This window comes from Fonsecaea nubica, assembly GCF_001646965.1.
Source record: "Fonsecaea nubica strain CBS 269.64 chromosome Unknown Scaff135, whole genome shotgun sequence".
Lineage (NCBI taxonomy): Eukaryota > Fungi > Ascomycota > Eurotiomycetes > Chaetothyriales > Herpotrichiellaceae > Fonsecaea > Fonsecaea nubica.
Window position 1 is genome coordinate 1 of NW_019173808.1, and position 18,472 is coordinate 18,472.

Sequence of the window (18,472 nt, forward strand, 5' to 3'; positions counted from 1 at the left end):
CCTTTGCCAATATCAAAGAGGTGAGTTGCCCACTCGTTCTCTGAGGGCGGTGTCCCCTCCCCATAGGCTCCCTCTTTTGGACACAAAACCAATGATTTCGTCTGTGGGGTTAGAACTACTACTACGTATTTGTCGGCTGTCCCTTTTTCTTCCTCATCGTGGCATATTTCTACTTCCAGTAAGTTCAACCCCCCCCCCCCCCGGGGTCAGCCTCTGCATTCACCTTGAATGGGACACTTGATTGTTGTTTCTTCCCGCTTATGACTTTACAAATTGGGCCAGCGTCTTCCATTGTCAATTGAGTAACGTCACAGAGACAGATCTCTTGCATTACGCGTCACTCAACATCTGATTTGCAGGAGGAGTACTTGCTCAATGAACGGGTTGCACGCTAAAGTCACCTGCAACAATTGTGAGAGCAATACGCGACCCCATACCACATTGGGACGTCGATGGGCGTGACTAGCTCTAGAGACCTGTTCATGGTAGAACGTAAAAGTTTCAGGTGTATCCTGCTGTTGTGAAGTGTTGTTGCTCCTTCCAACCCCTCATGGCCCGCACCGGTCAATATCACTCTCATTTTGCCATGACCGCAGTTTGTTTTCTCTACAACCGGTACCGAATATCAACAATGGTGTGGTTGAGACGGCTTCGACAGCGTAGGCGGCCAATTCATGCCCGAATACCGCACATGCAGATTTCTCCATGCTCGAGACCAACAAAGATTTTATTCGGGATAGGCGCGGGTGTAGACCATTCGTATTGCCTCGAAGTAAATCTTGCGCAAGACAACCTGCAACCTATGCTCATCAGAACATGCTCTTCGGTCTTCAGGTCGGGTAGTCGCTACGCAGCAGCCAAACTTTGGCCTGGGGCTGTACCTAGCCTGCAGAAACAAGACGACCGGATCGTCATGTCCGCTCCGGCCTCGGCGATGTTGAGGTTCGACAAAATGATGTTGGCCTCTGCAGTGCGACCGAGTCGCTGCAGGCATTCGTAATATCCTTTCAGCGCCCAGATATTGTTAGGGTGTTGATGCGCCCGCACCAACTTCTCGTCCAGTCCCAAGTCCTCGGCATAGATCTGTGCGGCTTCTGCAACCTGACCTTGTTCTAGAAGTAGGGCTGCGTACGGATGGCGAGTTGGCAGCATCCAGCCCCACGGCTCGGAATAGATCAAAGCGTCATCCTTCGCTACGGCGAGTTGTAGGCTCTCGAATGCCACCTTATAGTTCCCACGCCGGTACTCGATTTCCCCGTCCAACATGGCTGTCGCAACCTCAAGTTCGTCAACGACCTTGTTCGGGAAATCCATTCGGGTAACTGGGACACGCTTGGCCGCGTCGCGAAAAAGCTCTCGTTCTCGATCGGCATTTTGGACATTTCTGGTTGCAGCCCAGGCGATCGCTTTGCCATAATGCATCATGGCCGTGGTAACGCAATAGAGCTGCTTGTTTTCTGGCAATGCAAGTCTCTTCAACCTGTCCCACATTCCAAACCTGATGAGGACATGCACGCGGACCGACGCGAAGAATTCCACCCAGTCGGCCATCGGAGGGGAGTTGATAAGGAGGATGTCATCGCTGAGAGTAGACTCCATGCGATCCGTCGCCTCCAGGGCCACGCGTGAGTTTCCGGCCATCATGGCTCCGTAGATCAACGAATGGTAATTGTGCATGCGATAAAAGGTGTAAAAGTTTTTACCGCCCTCACGGGCATAGTATCTATCATCCGCCATGGTTGCTTGGATGTTTGTATGCATGGCTCGGCGATAATCTCCGACGAGAACATCGATATGACTCGACATATGGGTAATATGTCCGCCGTCCGGGACAAGTTTTCTGAGGTTATCTGCCGTCCTCAGGGCTAACTGGGGGGTTTTCGACATCTCGACACAGTGGATGTACATGTGCAGGATCCCCGGATGGCGGTCTGCTCTGGGGAGCTGTAGACCGGATTCGAGAATTGTCTTGACTTCCAGGACTGGTGTGGCGAGATTTGGCTCCCCAGTCCCGGCCTCGTATAGCTTCCACGGTGCCATGTTCATTAAAGCATCCGCCGCCAGGGTGATAATGTCCAGATTTCCGGCTCCAAGCTTGAGGTTAGCCTCCCTCATTGCGTCGGCGTACGCTCGGACGGACGGGGTGAAGTCGCCGGGTGGCTCTCTGGCTGGAAAGCGATGTTGCAGAGCTTCGATGATAGCCTGCTCCGCGATTGAGGCTTTGTCAGATAATTCCTTCGCTTTACGGGACCAGTCGTAGCATTTCGCGACAGACTCTTTCAAATCCTGGGGATCAAAGGCCTGCCAGACCTTATTGTAGTTGGGACCTGTGGCGAAGGCGGCTCCCCAGTAGCCCATTGCGCAGTCCGGATCGTGTAAGATGACCTGTCGGAAACAAGCAGCCGATTCTCGGTGGTTAAACGAATAGACCCATAAAAGGCCTCGATCAAACCATATTTGGGCGTCGTGAACCTGGGTGCAGACAGGCCATGTATACTCACCGAGATCGTAGTAAGGTTCACTGGCGGGGATTTTACCTGCGGTTTCCAAAGTGAGTGCTGTCGCCATCTCGAGAATCGTCTTTCGAGAGAGTTCGAGGAGTAAATCGAAGAAGGGACATGCGTAGCATTTACATCGGGCTCTAACTAGGACTCGATCAAAATTCTAGTCGGGGACTAGTTCTGTTTTGCGCAAGCGAAGTCTAGTTCCTGGTACCCACCTGAGGGGTGACAGAATTCCATCTCCACTATTGGGCTCGTGGGGTCTTCTGCCCATATTACCTGCCTCGCTGGGGAGACGGAATTCGGTCACTGGCATGCGATGGTAGCTTTACCTAATACACACACTTATCTGTGGGTGGTCCGGTGCGGGGCGAGGGGGATTATGGTTCGTCTGGAATTTGTTGCCTCAGCTGGTCCCCGAGGTTCAGTCGGGGAATAGATGTGTTGTTTGCCATGGTTGAGAAACCGCCACCTCACACCTCAGATATTCTCACACTATATACTCTAGATCTAGAGACCTAGAGACCCAAGGAATAGGCAAGCGGCGAAACAGCCTGCCCCGCAAATGTTGAAAGGATCAAGACAGCACACGCTGAGGCAGCAGCAGTCGCCTGAGTATGGACAAACAGCAGTCCGGGGTCGGGCATACGACTGCTCACCAACGCACAGCATGTCTTAATTGCCGTTCGACCAGACAACGTTGCAGCCGGGAAACTCCATGGTGAGTTCACTCAGAGGGGGGGGGAAGACTCATTCTTATACCCAGAATTAATCCTGTGTGTAGCTCGCGCTGCTTGTCGAATGGTTTGTCGTGCAGCTATCCTCACTCTTCTCGTCGTGGTCGGAAGCTGGGAAGTACCAAGTGAATCATGCCTTCTCCGTTTCTTCTTCGTGACCGAGTCAGACTCTGGGCTTCCTGTCTGTCTCTGCTGACGCAGCGGCAGCAAACCCGACACCGTCGAAAAGCTCTTATCACGCATAAACCACAGCAGCGTGCGAGACCAGGTCATCAATGCCCTGCTCGCATCTGCCTCGGCCAATCGAGTTACCGCCTCTTCAACGGCCAGAGACTCACCTTCGCAAGCTGATGATGTCTCCACCACGTCAAATGCCCCGTTCGCCTATACGACCGACAACAACGGGGATCCTCATCAAAGCCTTGAACCTGGAGATGGTCAGACCAATTCTGCGGCAGACGGGCTCGACAATCAACAGCCCCTGGAAGCGCCTTTCCGCAACTGGGGAGCCAAGGTCAATAACCTGGGGAGCACCACCTCCCGACAGAATTCAGATCGATTGCATTTGCCCGTGGCTTTCCGCCTTCCGTATGGCAATGATGCTATGGATTCAGTGGCTAAGCGCCTAACAAATTATTTCAGTACGGTGATCCCGCCTTCTGTGACCTATACAAACGTTCTGACCCCGATTTGGGTAGGCCCTCGAAAGACTTTGCAGAAGGACTGGCATTACTTAGCTGCCCAATCAGTGAACAGCACATTCAGACTGGAAAAAGGTGTCTGTGATCCTATCACTGCCCGGCTAATTGATGAGGATGATGTATCGCTGTATTTCAAGCTGTGAGTTGCAGTGTACCCTGGGCTGGGCAGTGCATTTGGTAAAAGCCTGTCGTCTTCGCATTCCAAGCATTGCCCACTGGACCCATTAGTGTTACATGGACTGACCACTGGACGCAGGTTTTTAGAGCTGCGTAACCCTTTCGTCGGGCTACTGGATCCTCTCCTCCATACCCCCGACTATGTCTATTCCATGTCTTTTACACTGTTCTCCGTTGTTTGTGCCCTTGGCTGTGCGGTATCAACACTCCCTCGGGATCGCGTTGTCTACCCCGCCCTGTTTGCTTTGGCCGAAGGATGCCTGAAGTGGTCCATCGCGACGTCTGTGAAGTCGATTGAAACGATCCAAGCCATAATTATCATGCAGTATTGGGCTCCTGTTCACCAGAAGCAATCGGATGATCCCTACTGGCTTCAATTGAATCATGTGAGAAGAGCGACATTTTGCGCAGATCACGCACCGCCGAGCGGATGAGAAGAGCTGACGTGCTTGGTGAGTTGACCAGGCCGTACGACTCGCCAGGGAGATTGGAGTAGATAAAGCCACGGTCGTCACCGAACATCTCAGCGCTCTACCGCCTTCTACGAGTACGGACACAAAAGAGCGCATTCTCCGGAACTTTGAGAGAACGTGGCTATATACATTCATCGCCGATAAAAGCTTTGGTATCATCAATGGACGGCGACCCCTAAATGTTTCGAGGCACGAACTCCCTGTGTCAGCAACAACGTGGTGGCAAAATCCGATGGCCACACCCCATGACCGGATGATCAGCGGCATCATAGAGGTCAGGGTACTCCTGGTGCGTACTAAACGCTTCAAGCTCCCCGACGGGCTTGAAGATTTGCTGATAGCAATATAGATGCATGCATTGGAAGATCGACAACGGTCGAAGAACGACGTGACATTCATATCAAATTGGCATTTACGGGCCCTCCGGACATTGGAACAAGCTCGCGATTCCCGATGTTCTCATGATGGTGATCCATCGTCCAAGTACCTTCCTATTCTCGCATTCTACATGGATCACAGCATCCTAATCCTCAATGCCCAAGCCGCCGCGGCATTAAGGGGCCTTGATCAAGGTACGACTTCGCCCGAGCTTCGAAGCGTCTTGCAAACAAGTGTCAACGTTGCGAGCCACCTGATGGATATTGTGCTTTCTGAACAGATCATGTTCGATCTCAAGTTGGGCTCCCACAATAATCTGTTCATCATCGTCTGCCACGCAGCCACGGAAATCATTTTTGTGAGTCTTCTCGGCGACATCACGAACCGTAGTCTGTCACTGCGCGTCGCTAGTCTAGAGCTGACACGTGTGCTTCCTAGGCCATCAAATGCGACGGCATTGCATCGACCAGCGTTGCCGAACTGGCCGTCAAAATGAACGCAATACTGGAACAGCTGGGAAGCGTAGCGGGAGGGCTTCCAGCTTCATCTGCCGCACACCTTTACCTAGACTTCTTCTGGTTTCTGGTGTCTCGATTTGACGACGCTGTCAGCAACGATACCCATCAAAATCCACGAAGTGAAGCTGGCGAGGACACCTTGTTCCCCGACTGGTACAGGGTATTCGACGAATCCTCGATGGATTTGACCGGTTTTCTTGATAACGACGTTCTTGGCTGGGATCAACCTCTGTTCAGCCACTGTGACTTTGCCAATGAAACGTGCTGAAAGGTTTCAATCAAGAGACACTTGTCACAGTCCGATGTGTGCGTTCAGTTGCAATGTTGAGGTTTCGAGAAATCTTTTTCTCGCCAGCAGCGGCCGATGGCCAAGCAGAATCAATCCATTGGAGACAGAGCAACACATCATTCATATCGGTAAATTCTTCCTGATGCTGTCTTTGAAGAGCTCGCTGAGCTTAACAGGCAGCTAGGAGGTTTTTTCTTTTCTTTTTTTTGTTTTCTCTATGGTAAATATACGGCCCCATTTGAATGCCTCGTTGAGGATCGGAACAAGAAAAACCGCCCACGGGAAAACTCCATTTGTCTTTTCCTCGTGTCTGCATTCTGACCTACTTGATCAACTTCCACCCCCCCCCCCGGGGGGTGCGGAGAGGGCACGACACCCTGGCTAGGCTTTTTCTCAGAGAGAGAGAGGGAAAAGTCCACGTGGACTTGAAGGACACCTCTGACGTCAAAAAACCTTTCGTGCGGCGGTAAAACTCGACGGGCGGAGAGGCATCGTGGGAAATATGATATGTAGTACCTAGCCTCCCGTTGCTAGAGTCCCGTCGGCTAGCTCTTACTCCACCATGGCTCCCTCGGGGCTCCCGTATTTGGCCGGGTGCCCTCGCGATGCTACGTCATGTGCCTGACTAAAGCAGCCTCGTACGAACCATGTCAATGTACTTACGCGTACGTTCACGACGATGCCGGCATTGGGAACTGGTGACGTTAGACACACTGAACACACGATGCAAGTACACAGGGAAACAAGGGAATAGGGATGAGTGAATGAGTAGACAATTCCCAAAGTCGGGTTTCGACCCATTCACTCCTCCGTCGTCAAAGAACAAGGTACTTGGAGATTAATTGAATTGGCATTTCTTGTTTTGCACAAGTATGTACATACTGTAAGTCTGTAAGGTCATCACAAACAAGGTAGGTGTAAAGGTATACAGAAATACAAGCACACCAAGAACCCTGAGCATGGACTCTCCTTGATACTTTTCATCCCTCTGTTTACCCCTTTTTTTTTTCATCTATTCGTGCCGACTAGGATGACGTTCCTCGAGTTCTTGATCTAAGAGATGAAGTAGAAATGTCAGCCCCACGCCACGCTTCTAGAAAGGGATAAAAACACCGGGTAAAGGAATGGCCAACGTACCTGTCATGGCCCGCCGAACCGCCATCTTGGAGGACGGATCCTGGAACGCCACCAGCGGCTCCATGGCCACGCGCAGATCGGTCTGGTCTTTGCCCAGCGGGGCGTCGTAGTCGATGGAGAAGACGGAGACCGTGGCGAAGCAGCCCTCGTCGACGACGGTGGTCTCACCCGGCAGAGCGCAATTGCCGTTGATGCAGCGGTTGACGCCGGAGCCGAGGACGTCGCCGAAATGGAACGTGCCCGTCGTGGCGTTGAACACGGCCGAGTCGATGAATCCACCCCCGGAGAAGCGAGTCTGGATGAAAGGCGGGGCGACGCACGAGTCGTTGATGAAGGAGGTGATGAGTGGGGTGTTGACGCTGTTCATTGTTAATTTCATAGCCTCACTCTCTCAAACACAATCTCATCAGCATGAAACTTACTTCAGCCCATAGCCTACCGGCATCAGCCTCTTGCCCGCCTTCGTCCCGTTCACGAGTTGTTCGACCACATCGGCAGCCAAGCGGCCCTGGATGGTGGCAGGGTCGGGGTGACCGGAGGCCGTGGTGGCGTTGATCCAGGTATATGCCCTCTGCTCGCTGTTACCCCCAGAAAAGGCGATGGCGGGGTAGCCTCGACCGACGGCCGCGTACGTGCCACCCATCGTGCCACTCAGGGTGTACAGAAAGCTTCCCACGTTGGTGCCGTAGTTGGGCCCGCCCACGTAGAGGTCGATGGTCTTGTTGTCGTAGAACAGCGGAAGCACATGGTCCAGAGCCACAAAGGTGCACGCCGCGGGGGTGCCATTGTAGTACCAGATGTCCGGGTCTGATGGATCTCGGCCCAGGGCTGGAGCACCCGCTGGAATCAGGTTGAACTCGGACGCCGTCGTCAGGTTCGGCGACGACGAGTAGACGGATCGACCGCCCTGGCCGCTCTCGTTGTCGACCGGAGCGACAATCAGGACATCATGTCCGTCAGCCTTGAGGAAGCGGTAGAACTCGCGAAGCTGAGCACTTCCGAACCCGTCGTCATTGCCCATGAGGATCGAGATGGCCGCAGAGCCGCTAGACAGGGCGGCCATGACGGCCAAGGACAAGACAAGCGAGAGCTTCATCTTTCCGACGTTTTAGTGATGACCCGGACCGAGCTTCTGTGTGACTCGTGAACCAAACCTCACAAACCCTGACTCTCGAAGCTCCGTTCCTCTCAAGAAAGAAAGCTCTAGAGAAAAGAAGTAGAAGAGCTCCCCCGGCCACCACGGGTTGCCTTATGCCACTTTAATAACCCAGCCCGTCCCTCTTTCTCTCTTACTCTCCATGTGTCATCGTCATCAAAGCTCCATGACATTGCAGACAAGTTCCGGTACGCGCACGCGCACCAACGGCCATACACCGTTAACTGATTGATTGCAACGTCTCATCGAGGCACACGACCACATGCCTTGATTGGGATAGTGCGAGGACACCAAACTGGGAGGCACAGAAGCTTTGCTGGACTTGATTGGCTGACGATAAGGGCTTCGGCGAGCTCCATGGCGTCGAAGGAAGCACTACTCCGAGTAGTACCTACGGAGCTTGACCGATGCAGAGTCCTTACTCGATGCGAGTTAGAACTTGGTAATAAATAGCTTGTGGCGATCGTCTTCCTGAAAGTGCGGGCGGGACGTTCGTTCAATCAAGTTGGTGGGAAGATCGAGATCGAGATCGGCGAAAGGTACGAAGGACAAGCGGCGGAGTGGTTGGGAATTGGTTCAAGAAACTCGGGGCTCGGTACAAGGCGCAGGGGTACAATGGTAGGTACTACCTATTTGCCATGCCATACGACATACGAGGTACTGACTGGTTCTGGTGCAACGAGTAAGCTAAGTAAGCCGCTTTAACACAGAGCAGGGCAAATGTCGCAGAACGAGTAAAGCAGCAAGTAGGCCTCCGAACCGGTGGGTCAAGCAGAGTCTCCCTCCTGCTCAATTGCGACAAGTATACGAGATACACTGAATCCCAAAGTAAGCAAGCAATGCTTATCAATGTACTTATATGCACTTGTATCCTGTGCTGCTTGGTAAAGAGTATTGCGTCTCTCTGATTACTCGGTACAATCTATTGTCTATCGCTTAATCGACATTGAATATCCGCCGCCGCCGCTATGCACCATATCCCCCGATCTGTCTGCTTTGCCCACTTGTTGATCAATCGCTTGCCCCAATAGGAGGGTACGATGCATGTTGATACATCGTCGTAGTCAGCAAAATGAGACGTGAGAACCACTACCAACAACCCCGTGTGTGAAGAGCTCTCTTGTCCAGAAGATTTGGAGAAGCTCGCCAGGGACCGCTCGAAATAGATTCCCCTCAACTTGGTCATTCTTTGAAAACAAAAGCAAAATGGGCGCCAATATTCCAACATACATCATTCCAATGAAAATGAACTCTCACCAAAAGGTGTCGGGCGAGATACACTGCTGGCCATCCTCCGGGTATTCTCTCTCTCTCTCTCTCTCTCTCTCCAAAAAATGTCGTCCTTTGTACAATATCCCTCATTGGTGTTCAAAGATCAAGCCTCATCAATGGTCGGCTTGAAGTGAAACCGGTCTTCGGGCTTCGACTTGAAGGGGACGCCCAATTCGAACATCTTGCACAGGACATCCGAAAAGTCCTTGAAAAACAAATCCTGGTCCTTGGCATACTTCTCCACCCACGTCTTGAAGATGGGGTCCTGAATCAAGGCAATGTCGGTAGGCAACATCATCAGGCTCTTGGTCGTGGCATCTTCGTATTGCTTGGGTCCCTTCCAGGATCGCCAGCCCCACTTCTCCTCCATGAGCAGGCGGAAGAAATCGTTTGTGAACATGGTCGGGGAGAAGGTCCAGGGTCCATCGAATCCTGAGCGGTTGGCGTGGCATCGGCCAACGGCGTGAGCACCGGACAAGGCCACCATCTCTTGATCATTGAAACCCATACGGCCAAAGATGGCTCGGATGTGATCTGGGCCCTTGGAGGCGTCGGGCAGGCGGCCGTCCGGTGTGCAGAATGCGACGTCCCTATCCTGTCGGCCGGGTCTCCAGGGGATGATGGGTCCAGACATCTCTTGGACAGCACAGACACCACCAAGGGTCCACAGGTCGGAGTATGAGATCCAGGGGAACTGGGCCTTGATGGGCTCCAGGAAGTCGCGGGCACTCTTCAGGCCGGCGTTGGCACCGTGCTCGGACTCGGGGGCAAATCGCATGGTTGCGCCGTTGCTTCCTCCAGTGCCTGTAGCAGCATCATAAGTCCCGGACGCATGCCACGCCAGACGCAATAGCACGGGAGCATAGCTGCCATCGTCATAATCATCCATCTCCCAGAGCTGCTTTGCAATGGCGTTGTACACTTTCTGGTAATCTTCAACGGTGGGTTTGAAAACCCCAGCGGATTGTCCTGCGCTGCCCTTTTTCAGAGCCTCAGGACTTTCGAGAAGAATTTTCCTTCCGTCTCCTGCCGTACCCTGGGTGGTGAAGTAATAGTAGCCTCCTGCGAGAGCGGCGACGGCTGCTGCGCTGCCGTAGGCGGCGGTGGTAGTGTTTGAGGATCTGGGAGCCGACTGGGAGGAATATTGGCGGCGGGATGATTGCTGGAAGAACTGTTTCGCAGCGGCACTGGATCGTGAGGAGCGAGCAGCGAGACGGAGGGACGAGGTGGCTGAAGCTGTGCCGCGTGCGACAGCTTTGGAAAAGGTGCGGGTAGCAGTTGCGGCAGCCATTATGAGAGGTTATGCACAAAGACGTCTACTGGTACAGCAGAGAATGGGGTGTTTTGAACGCAGATAACAGAACGAGAGGATGAAGAAGAGGGGGACGGGGGAAGCAAGTTATAGAAAATGAGCAAGAACAAGTCCCGAACTTTCCAGAACAGGTTATGGACACCGAGACATGGGTTGGCAAACACGGCGAGGCTGAATAATGGACAATCGGCGACTGGACATCGGTCAGTCAGTCCACTGTCCACAGTCCACAGTTGCTAAAGAGACAAGACAAGGACGGACCCAGGACCCACGGAAAAGGAGTGACTGAGAGTGGAAACGAAGGTGTGCGCGCACAATCCCTACAGCAAGTAACAAGTACACGGGTGGCGGGGAGGAACGGGGAACAATGGGCAAGTCTGAAGTCTTTTTCAGTACCTTGTACTTGTTAGGAAAGGGAAAAAAGGCCCAAAGCAGAAATCATGAGATTTTTTTTCTTTGCCTGTCTTTATCTGAAGGGCGCGCCGCATTGACGTTATCAGCAAGCGGGCTGCGGCGCTCGGCGCTAGCGATAGGTCAGGCGCGCTTTTAGCGAGTCATGATTTAACGCTGCTTAATCTTGTTAGTCAAAGACAACCACTCACACAGTCCAGCCCAATGGGAACTTGTGGCCCTGGCACCACGCTCGGTCAGCCTCATCCGGGCTTGGCAGGGGAAGAAAATGGGAATGCTACTCGCTCGTCGGTACTCGTAGCTAGTCCGCGGCAATGACCCAACAATAAGTGGCTCCATCAATTTTCTCGTAATCCAAGAGGGAGAAAAAGCACGTCTTTCTCCGGCTGATTTCGTCACGGCCAAAGCCGGGTCATCATCAGGCATCAGGGTGGCACATGGAAATTTGCCTGGGTCTCGTGTCTCGCTGCCGTTTGCCTAATTAGGAATACCTCCCTACGCCCTCGGTGTCTTTTTCTCTTGTAGGTAATTTCGGGAAACATGCTATGCTTCGCCCCCGGGCTGGGCGCAAACATACGAGATTTGGTTGTTGTCAGTGGTGCTTGAAAGCTATTTATTTGTTTTCTATGAAGGAAGCTATGTGTGCATGTCGCTCTGAGCTAATCGTGCCTGAGAGACAGGCTGTTTGTGGACGACCATGAGATACCCAGCACTGTTGTCGCTCTGTGTCCCTCACACCCAGCACTGCTGTTGCTGTCTGTGGCGCTGTTGCTCAGTACTGCTGTTGCTCAATACTGCTGTTGCTCAGTCCTGCTGTCGCTCTGTCGCTCTGTCGCTCTGTGGCCCTGTGGCCCTGTTGCTCGATAGCTCGTTGGCCCCGTGATCCGTTTCATCCAGCGCGCAGTATCTGTGAACCTGCCGCCAATGAAAAGTACTCGTACATCAATGACCTTTGCCCGCTCGACAAAGGCCGGCCGCACTCTTGGTGCTAAACATGAAACCTTGCTCGCAAGGTCAAGATGAATTCAGGGAGCCGCTCCTCCAGAAAAACGCGGGCATTGTTCCTCATTCTTCAGCCACCTTGGGAAAGAGCCCATCGAACGCCTCTGCCGCCGACGTTACCTTGAAAAGAACCTTGCTCTTGGGGTCCTTACGTTTCTTCAAATCTGAAGCCCGAACATGTTCTCGCTCCACAAACGCATCTTTCTTTCCTTGTAGACTATCGTCGACGCCTACAATCTCTCGCAAAATCTGGCTCTCGTTTGGTAGATCCATCAGTCCTTGACCCCAGCTGACAGCTCCGCCACCATGGGAGTGGTCCCAATGTCTGTGTATGTTCTCCATGTCTGCCTTATTCTTACTGCTTCTGTTGCTGTTGGCGGTCTTAACTTGGTTGACACAGATACCACATCGGAATTTCAGCTCGATGTCAGTGTTCACGGTTGCCAAATCGTCCAAGCATGCCATGAATGCCGACAGGGGCGGTTCTTCCACATGCTTCTGAGCGTAGAGGTCCAGAGCGTACTTCAAGGCAATCTTCATCTGAGAAGGCCCTGGAAGCCAAATTCCGTTCAACTGCTCAGCCGCGTACACCAGGTTCGGACCGAAGTCGTCGGCCGCGTGCTTTTGCTGGAGAGCCTGTCGGCCATGAAAAGCGGACATTCTGAGAGCCATCGGTAGGGGCGTGAACTTAGTTTGAACGTTCGGGTGCCAATTGTCCAGTTTCGAGATATCTTGGTGGCAAGGGACAAGAGGCAGACTGATCGGCCATTTTGCCGTATACCAGGGGAATTTGTACTCGACCCCAGTGTCTTCCGAAGACAATCCCGGAAGACTCTTCACAGGGTGTGGGATGGCAAATTGATAGTACTCAAGACCCTCGCCAACTTTCCTGGCATGGGTTTCAAGAATGTGTTCAAACGCACTCACGAAGGACCAGGTTCGGACGTGGTCATTTCGCGTACAGCCTCTACATCTCAGACTTTGAAAGACAATCCTACCCCGTTCTGAGTGTGGCGAGATGGCCTTTTCAAGAACTTCCTCGACAACCATCCGAGCATCGTCCAGACTGAGACAATATTGACCAGTGGTTCCGTCGTAGTTGAGTCCCACTGCGCGGCGATCTCTCGAGTGGTACGTGACGAACAGCCTCTCCAGGCACAGTAGTAGAAGATCTTCGTCGGCCACATTTTCCTTGACACATTGCTTGTACACCAAGTGCGCGCATATGAGGACGTCTCGTTGCTCTGGTCGAAACGAGGGCGGCGCTGCCTTTCTGCACCGGCGGTGCTCCTGAAGGCGTCTAAACAGCCTGACTTGTGGTTCGGACTCGAGGCGTTCAGACTTCATGACACGCTCGAATTCGACCACTTGGTGTGCTTGTAGACGATATGGCTCTATCTTGGGCTTCAGTTGGTCCCACATTCGGTCCGTGGGTTCCGTCGCAATCTTGAGGTTCCGGATGAATGCAGCCATCTTAGATAAGATCGTGCTGTCCATGGGAGGCTCCAGCTCAGCGGCACGTGCTTGAAAGAAGTCGATTCTCTTTTGTCGCCAAGCTTTACCCGCGGGGTTCTGCGTCGTTTTCCCGTGTTCTTTGAACCACGCCTCCAGTGTGTTTACCTCAGCCATGAACTCCATTGTTTCCTTATGGATCTTATCTGCCCACACCATGACCGCATTGTTCGACGGATCTGACCCGCGCAAGCGCTGGAACTCTGCTTCTATTTTGTCAAAGGACGTTCTCAAAAAAGTGAACTTCCCACCAGCATGCACCCAGTCGTTTGTTTCGGTATCCACGTGGCGTGAGTTATTGTCGCGGCGGCTAGAGAACCCTTGTCAGCGGAAAGACCCCAGCTAGTGGTAGTCCAGCTGATCGGTCACTTACCCATCCGTCCGTGCGAGCGGCAGCAGCTCCCAGAGGGCACGATTGTCATTAGGGCGGACTTGGGTCGGGCTCATCGGTAGTCTGTGCCGGCGATGGACTGCAAGGGCACTCTCCTAAAAGTCACGCTGTTCAGAATGACTGTAGGGCACGGACAGACAGACGATGACTTACACTCATTGTTTTCTGTTTGAAGCAGCTTGAGCACAATCGAACTTGAAATGTCCAGTGAACCTTGAAAGTCCTGCCTAGGTGACAATCTTTGCTCTGACAGCCACGACCAGCCAAGAGCTCGACGTATTGTTTTTCGGTGAGTCCTCTAGGACACTCTGGCATGTCGGCGCCATAATGGTGGATTCTGCTATTTCTCCAGATGACGGAATTGTCTGAGAGGAGTTCATAGTGGAACCGACTGAGTGTTTTCAGTTCTAGCAGCAACTTGGGCTCACAAAAGCTGAAGACACCAGCCCAGACGTCGGTGTGGACGAGTTTGGAATTTTGTACGGGTCGACTGGGGAGGAAGGCTTGTCTTTTGGGTTTTGCTTTCGCTTTTGCTTTCGTACGTAGTGCGTCCAACGAAAGGCCTGGTATGTCAACGGGTGAGGGTCCAGGGCTTCCCACAAACGAATAAGTCTGGTTCCGGTCGATGGTAGGGCGTTGACCTTCCTGCATGCTCTCGACAGTGGAGTGGATGAAGATCGCTGGGCGGGCTGGAGTGGTTGCGGTTGAGCCTGAGACTAAGCCGAAAGTCATCCCTGGCAGTGCTGACGGTCCGACCTGGTACCTAGAGGACATGGATTCGATGGAGTGCATCTCCTGAAACTGCCTCGCAGGGAAGCGGTGGCCAAGAGCCTGAGAGGGCAAAGTGCCAAATTCGCCAGACTGTGCTGTCAAATTGTCATGCTTGCGTTTTCCCAGGACTGGGGTGGCAGATGAGGACATGTGGGGGAAAGGAGCATCAGGGATAGAGAAAGGAGGAGGATAGTATGGATTCATGGCTGGAAGTGGTTCAAGAACAAGATTTGGAATGGTCAGCTAGGAGAGAAGCAGTGATGGTGGTGGTGATGGTGATGGAGATGGAGATGAATCGAAGGCAACTGAGGCAGGTCAAGTGAAAACCCCGTCGTGGGGCTCAGTGTCCCATGCCCTAACGCCGAGCACTCTCCTTTCAGTCTACTGTCGTGCGTTGAGGCGCGCGGTGCAGCCATGGACTCTTATTGTCTGTGATCGGGCGCGGGCGCGGTCATTGACTTGTGGTGGTTGACAATGAGTGTCTCCCCAAAATGGCGACGAGGAGAAACCAGACAAGTTGGAAGTTGGACGTTGGACGTTGGACGCCCAATCGCCGGACAGTTGGGACTGCCACGCCTGCCCAGACGGCAGCTAAGCCCATTCCAGGCCTACGATGACCTTGCTGGTTTATTCTAGGGGATGGGCCGATTGCCTCTGACGTCTCTTTTACTTCGGGAGGAGACGTGGGGGCGTCGAGGGCAGCAACTGATCTCTATTGGCAGCTGGCCAGAGTACCTCGGGGATTGAGCTCACCAGACCTCATACCTATAAGAGCCACCGAACAGCCACCCACCAGACCTAGCGATACCTAGGTAGGCATCGGCTGGCACACCAGAGTACCTGGCAACAAAAGGCCCATGATCGCCCTCTTCCCGGCGCAACCCGCATCGCGTCGTATTGGAACTTCTAGAACAGCGCCACAGCCAACGCCATCACCACCACACAACTAGCTGCATCTGCATCTATCAAGGCCATTCGAACAAGAGCGCAAAGAATTCCGCAGTGGCGACTCAGATGTTGACTCCGAGAACCAACCACCGGTGTCTTTCCACTTCCTATGGGGAGCCACGGCCACCTTATGACCAAAGCCGCATAACACACAGACCAAGAATGGGACTATCTGAAGAGGAGGAGGAGAGAAACACGAGATGCTCGGTGCATATACCTATAAGAGGAGCTACAAGACTGAAATCCGACCTGGGATCCTGCAGGTTGAGCTTACCGGGCATAACCACGAGTGCCACGCCACCTCATCCTCGTCCTCGCTTTCTACCATCCCCCCAACCACAAGGTACTCGTCCTTTCTCCGCCCTCCTTCATCGACTATCCCTCACTCCCCGGGGCTTATCGGTCTGTCGCCCGTACATTTGGCATCGGTTACTTGCTCCAGCATGCGGGGCAGACGCCACTGCTAAGCTTGTTTAAGCATATCGGGCGGTTCTCTCTCCACGGCCCCTAGGTTTAGGTCGCTCCAAGCAACCATTGCTTGAAATTCCCCAGCCTATAGCCCGTCGCTTGGCCCAGCCAAGTTGCCAAGTTGCCCACAGGAACCACTCGAACCCAGGTCTTCAATGTTACATCCATGTCGTTTCCACAACAAGATCTGCTGTCAAACTGCCCTCTGTCTGGCAGCCACCTCTACTCTGCTCAACCCCACCGCCCAAACTCAGTGGGAGGTCCAGAGAAAATGTCTGCACACACCATCACCAGGATTGCCACTCGCTTCGGACAAAGCTCCTGTTCCAGTCCCCGGCGGCTACCAAACCCGGCATTCACAGGGCTCCTGGTGACTCTACAAAGAGACCCGCAGTCCTCCTAGAGACGCACTTTGATCTTCTTCCTCCCCCGGATTTTCGTCATTGCATCTCTTACTCCAAGAAGCCATTATCCTCGCCGCCATCATGCGCTTCGATATCGACGGGTCCGGTAGGTCAGCTTGTATTGCCAATTCGCCTCCCAACTAATCCCTCATTTAGATGAAAAGGCTCAGCATGCCTACAATGATGCGCATGGCACGGGTGAACACCAACTGGGCTATGATCCAGATCTGGCTCATCCAGCTGCCGGGTACAGAGACGGCGAAGTCGCTGTGTTACCACCTGGAGTCTCGGAGCGGAGACTCATAACCAAGATTGACCTGCGCATTATTCCCGTTCTCTCAGTCATGTACCTTTTGGCTTTCCTGGATCGCACCAACGTCGCCAATGCCGCCATCTTTGGCCTTCAAAAGGATCTTGGCCTGAGCGGCACTCAGTACAGCACAGCCCTGACCATCTTCTTTGTCCCCTACGTAGTCTTTGAGATCCCATCCAACATCATCCTCAAGAGACTGCGGCCTCATGTTTGGCTGTCCATCTGCATGTTTGGCTTTGGCCTGGTCACTATTTGTCAAGGTCTAGTTCAAGGGTATGGCGGTTTTCTCACCACCAGATTCTTCCTTGGCTTCTTCGAAACCGGCATGTTTCCCGGTGAGTGATGTTTCAATTCCAGTGTCCGAGGCCATGCATCTAACAGATACCCAGGAGCATTCTATCTCATTGGCATGTGGTATAAGAGACACGAAGCACAGAAGAGATATACATTCTTCTTTGCCAGCACCACGCTCGCTGGCGCTTTCGGTGGCTTGCTCGCTTCGGCCATTGGTAAAATGAACGGCATGGAAGGGTATCTGGGTTGGAGATGGGTTTTCATCTTGGAAGGCTGTTTGACCTGTGTCGTCTCCTTTGTCTGGTTCTTCGCCATCCCCGACTTTCCCGAAGACGCGAAATGGGTGACTGAAGCCGAGCGTGAGTATATCAAGGCTCGGCTCCGAGACGATCAGGGGAATTCGGCTCTCGACCGACGCATCACCGTCAAGGATGTCATCAACTGCTTCAAAGACTACAAGATTATCGTGGGAGGCTTCATGTATTTTGGTTTGATTGTGCCTGGTAGGTTCATCCGATTTTGGTTTTCAAACGATGGATAACTGACAGGTGGTGCAGCCTACAGTTACGCTTACTTTGCTCCTACCATCATCAAGACGTACGGATACAGCGCCATTGGGACCCAACTGCACTCTGTCCCACCGTGGGCTGCAGCCTTTGGTTGGAGCATGCTCATTGCTGCGCTTTCGGATCGGTTTCGCCACCGGTTTGTGTTTGCCATGGTGAATATTTTTATTGCCATTGCAGGCTTTGCCATACTCATGACTGAGCATCACAATACGGATTTGGATTATGGTGCCCTGTTTATGATCACCTCGGGAACATACAGTGCCATGCCAGTTATTGTGTGCTGGTTCTCGATGAACCTGGGTGGTCACCACCGCCGCGCGGTGGGCACAGCGTGGCAGATTGGGTTTGGCAACATTGGAGGTGAGTTGTGTCTTGTTGATTATGCTGAAGAAATATTAATCCTTCTTGATAGGCATCATCGCCAGTTACAGCTTCGAAGCCACTGACGCCAAAAGCTTCTTCCACAAAGGCTACAGCATTTGCATGGGATTCATTTGCCTCAGCGGCGCCTCGTGCATCATCTACTATCTCGCTTGTCTAACCCAGAATCGGAAACGCGAGAAGACGCACGACATTGGACTGACAGAGTACGAGAAGACAGAACTGGGTGATATGAGTCCCGACTACCGCTACATGCTATAGCCGCGTTACAAAAAGCACGGCCATCTTCTGTGTCATTCCAACAAGAAGACGACTTTACATGGGGAACTGGTCAGATAGTCAGCCCAATGAGACGGA

The 18,472-nt window shown here is 53.0% G+C and overlaps 6 protein-coding genes across 6 annotated transcripts; 2 read left to right on the forward strand and 4 right to left on the reverse strand.

The window, feature by feature from the left end:
* Positions 1-846: 846 nt before the first annotated feature.
* On the reverse strand, positions 847-2,568 carry AYO20_11126 (hypothetical protein; the record flags this gene model as incomplete). The annotated part of the gene is made up of 1 exon (XM_022649379.1): positions 847-2,568. One exon carries the CDS (start codon positions 2,566-2,568, stop codon positions 847-849), a length of 1,722 nt encoding a protein of 573 aa, XP_022494629.1.
* An 802-nt stretch (positions 2,569-3,370) lies between these two features.
* AYO20_11127 (hypothetical protein) lies at positions 3,371-5,753 on the forward strand (the record flags this gene model as incomplete). The annotated part of the gene is made up of 6 exons (XM_022649380.1): positions 3,371-3,381; positions 3,446-4,078; positions 4,196-4,502; positions 4,582-4,878; positions 4,939-5,325; positions 5,406-5,753. 6 exons carry the CDS (start codon positions 3,371-3,373, stop codon positions 5,751-5,753), a joined length of 1,983 nt encoding a protein of 660 aa, XP_022494630.1.
* Positions 5,754-6,786: 1,033 nt separating this feature from the next.
* AYO20_11128 (hypothetical protein) lies at positions 6,787-7,974 on the reverse strand (the record flags this gene model as incomplete). Its single annotated transcript, XM_022649381.1, has 3 exons — positions 6,787-6,827; positions 6,912-7,270; positions 7,334-7,974. 3 exons carry the CDS (start codon positions 7,972-7,974, stop codon positions 6,787-6,789), a joined length of 1,041 nt encoding a protein of 346 aa, XP_022494631.1.
* Positions 7,975-9,442: 1,468 nt separating this feature from the next.
* On the reverse strand, positions 9,443-10,630 carry AYO20_11129 (hypothetical protein; the record flags this gene model as incomplete). The annotated part of the gene is made up of 1 exon (XM_022649382.1): positions 9,443-10,630. The coding sequence occupies one exon, from the start codon at positions 10,628-10,630 to the stop codon at positions 9,443-9,445; it is 1,188 nt and encodes a 395-aa protein (XP_022494632.1).
* A 1,497-nt stretch (positions 10,631-12,127) lies between these two features.
* Positions 12,128-14,942, reverse strand: AYO20_11130 (hypothetical protein; the record flags this gene model as incomplete). Its single annotated transcript, XM_022649383.1, has 3 exons — positions 12,128-13,886; positions 13,950-14,062; positions 14,121-14,942. The coding sequence occupies 3 exons, from the start codon at positions 14,940-14,942 to the stop codon at positions 12,128-12,130; spliced, it is 2,694 nt and encodes an 897-aa protein (XP_022494633.1).
* Positions 14,943-16,639: 1,697 nt separating this feature from the next.
* AYO20_11131 (hypothetical protein) lies at positions 16,640-18,376 on the forward strand (the record flags this gene model as incomplete). Its single annotated transcript, XM_022649384.1, has 5 exons — positions 16,640-16,664; positions 16,715-17,206; positions 17,261-17,668; positions 17,723-18,094; positions 18,147-18,376. 5 exons carry the CDS (start codon positions 16,640-16,642, stop codon positions 18,374-18,376), a joined length of 1,527 nt encoding a protein of 508 aa, XP_022494634.1.
* Between the last annotated feature and the right edge of the window lie 96 nt (positions 18,377-18,472).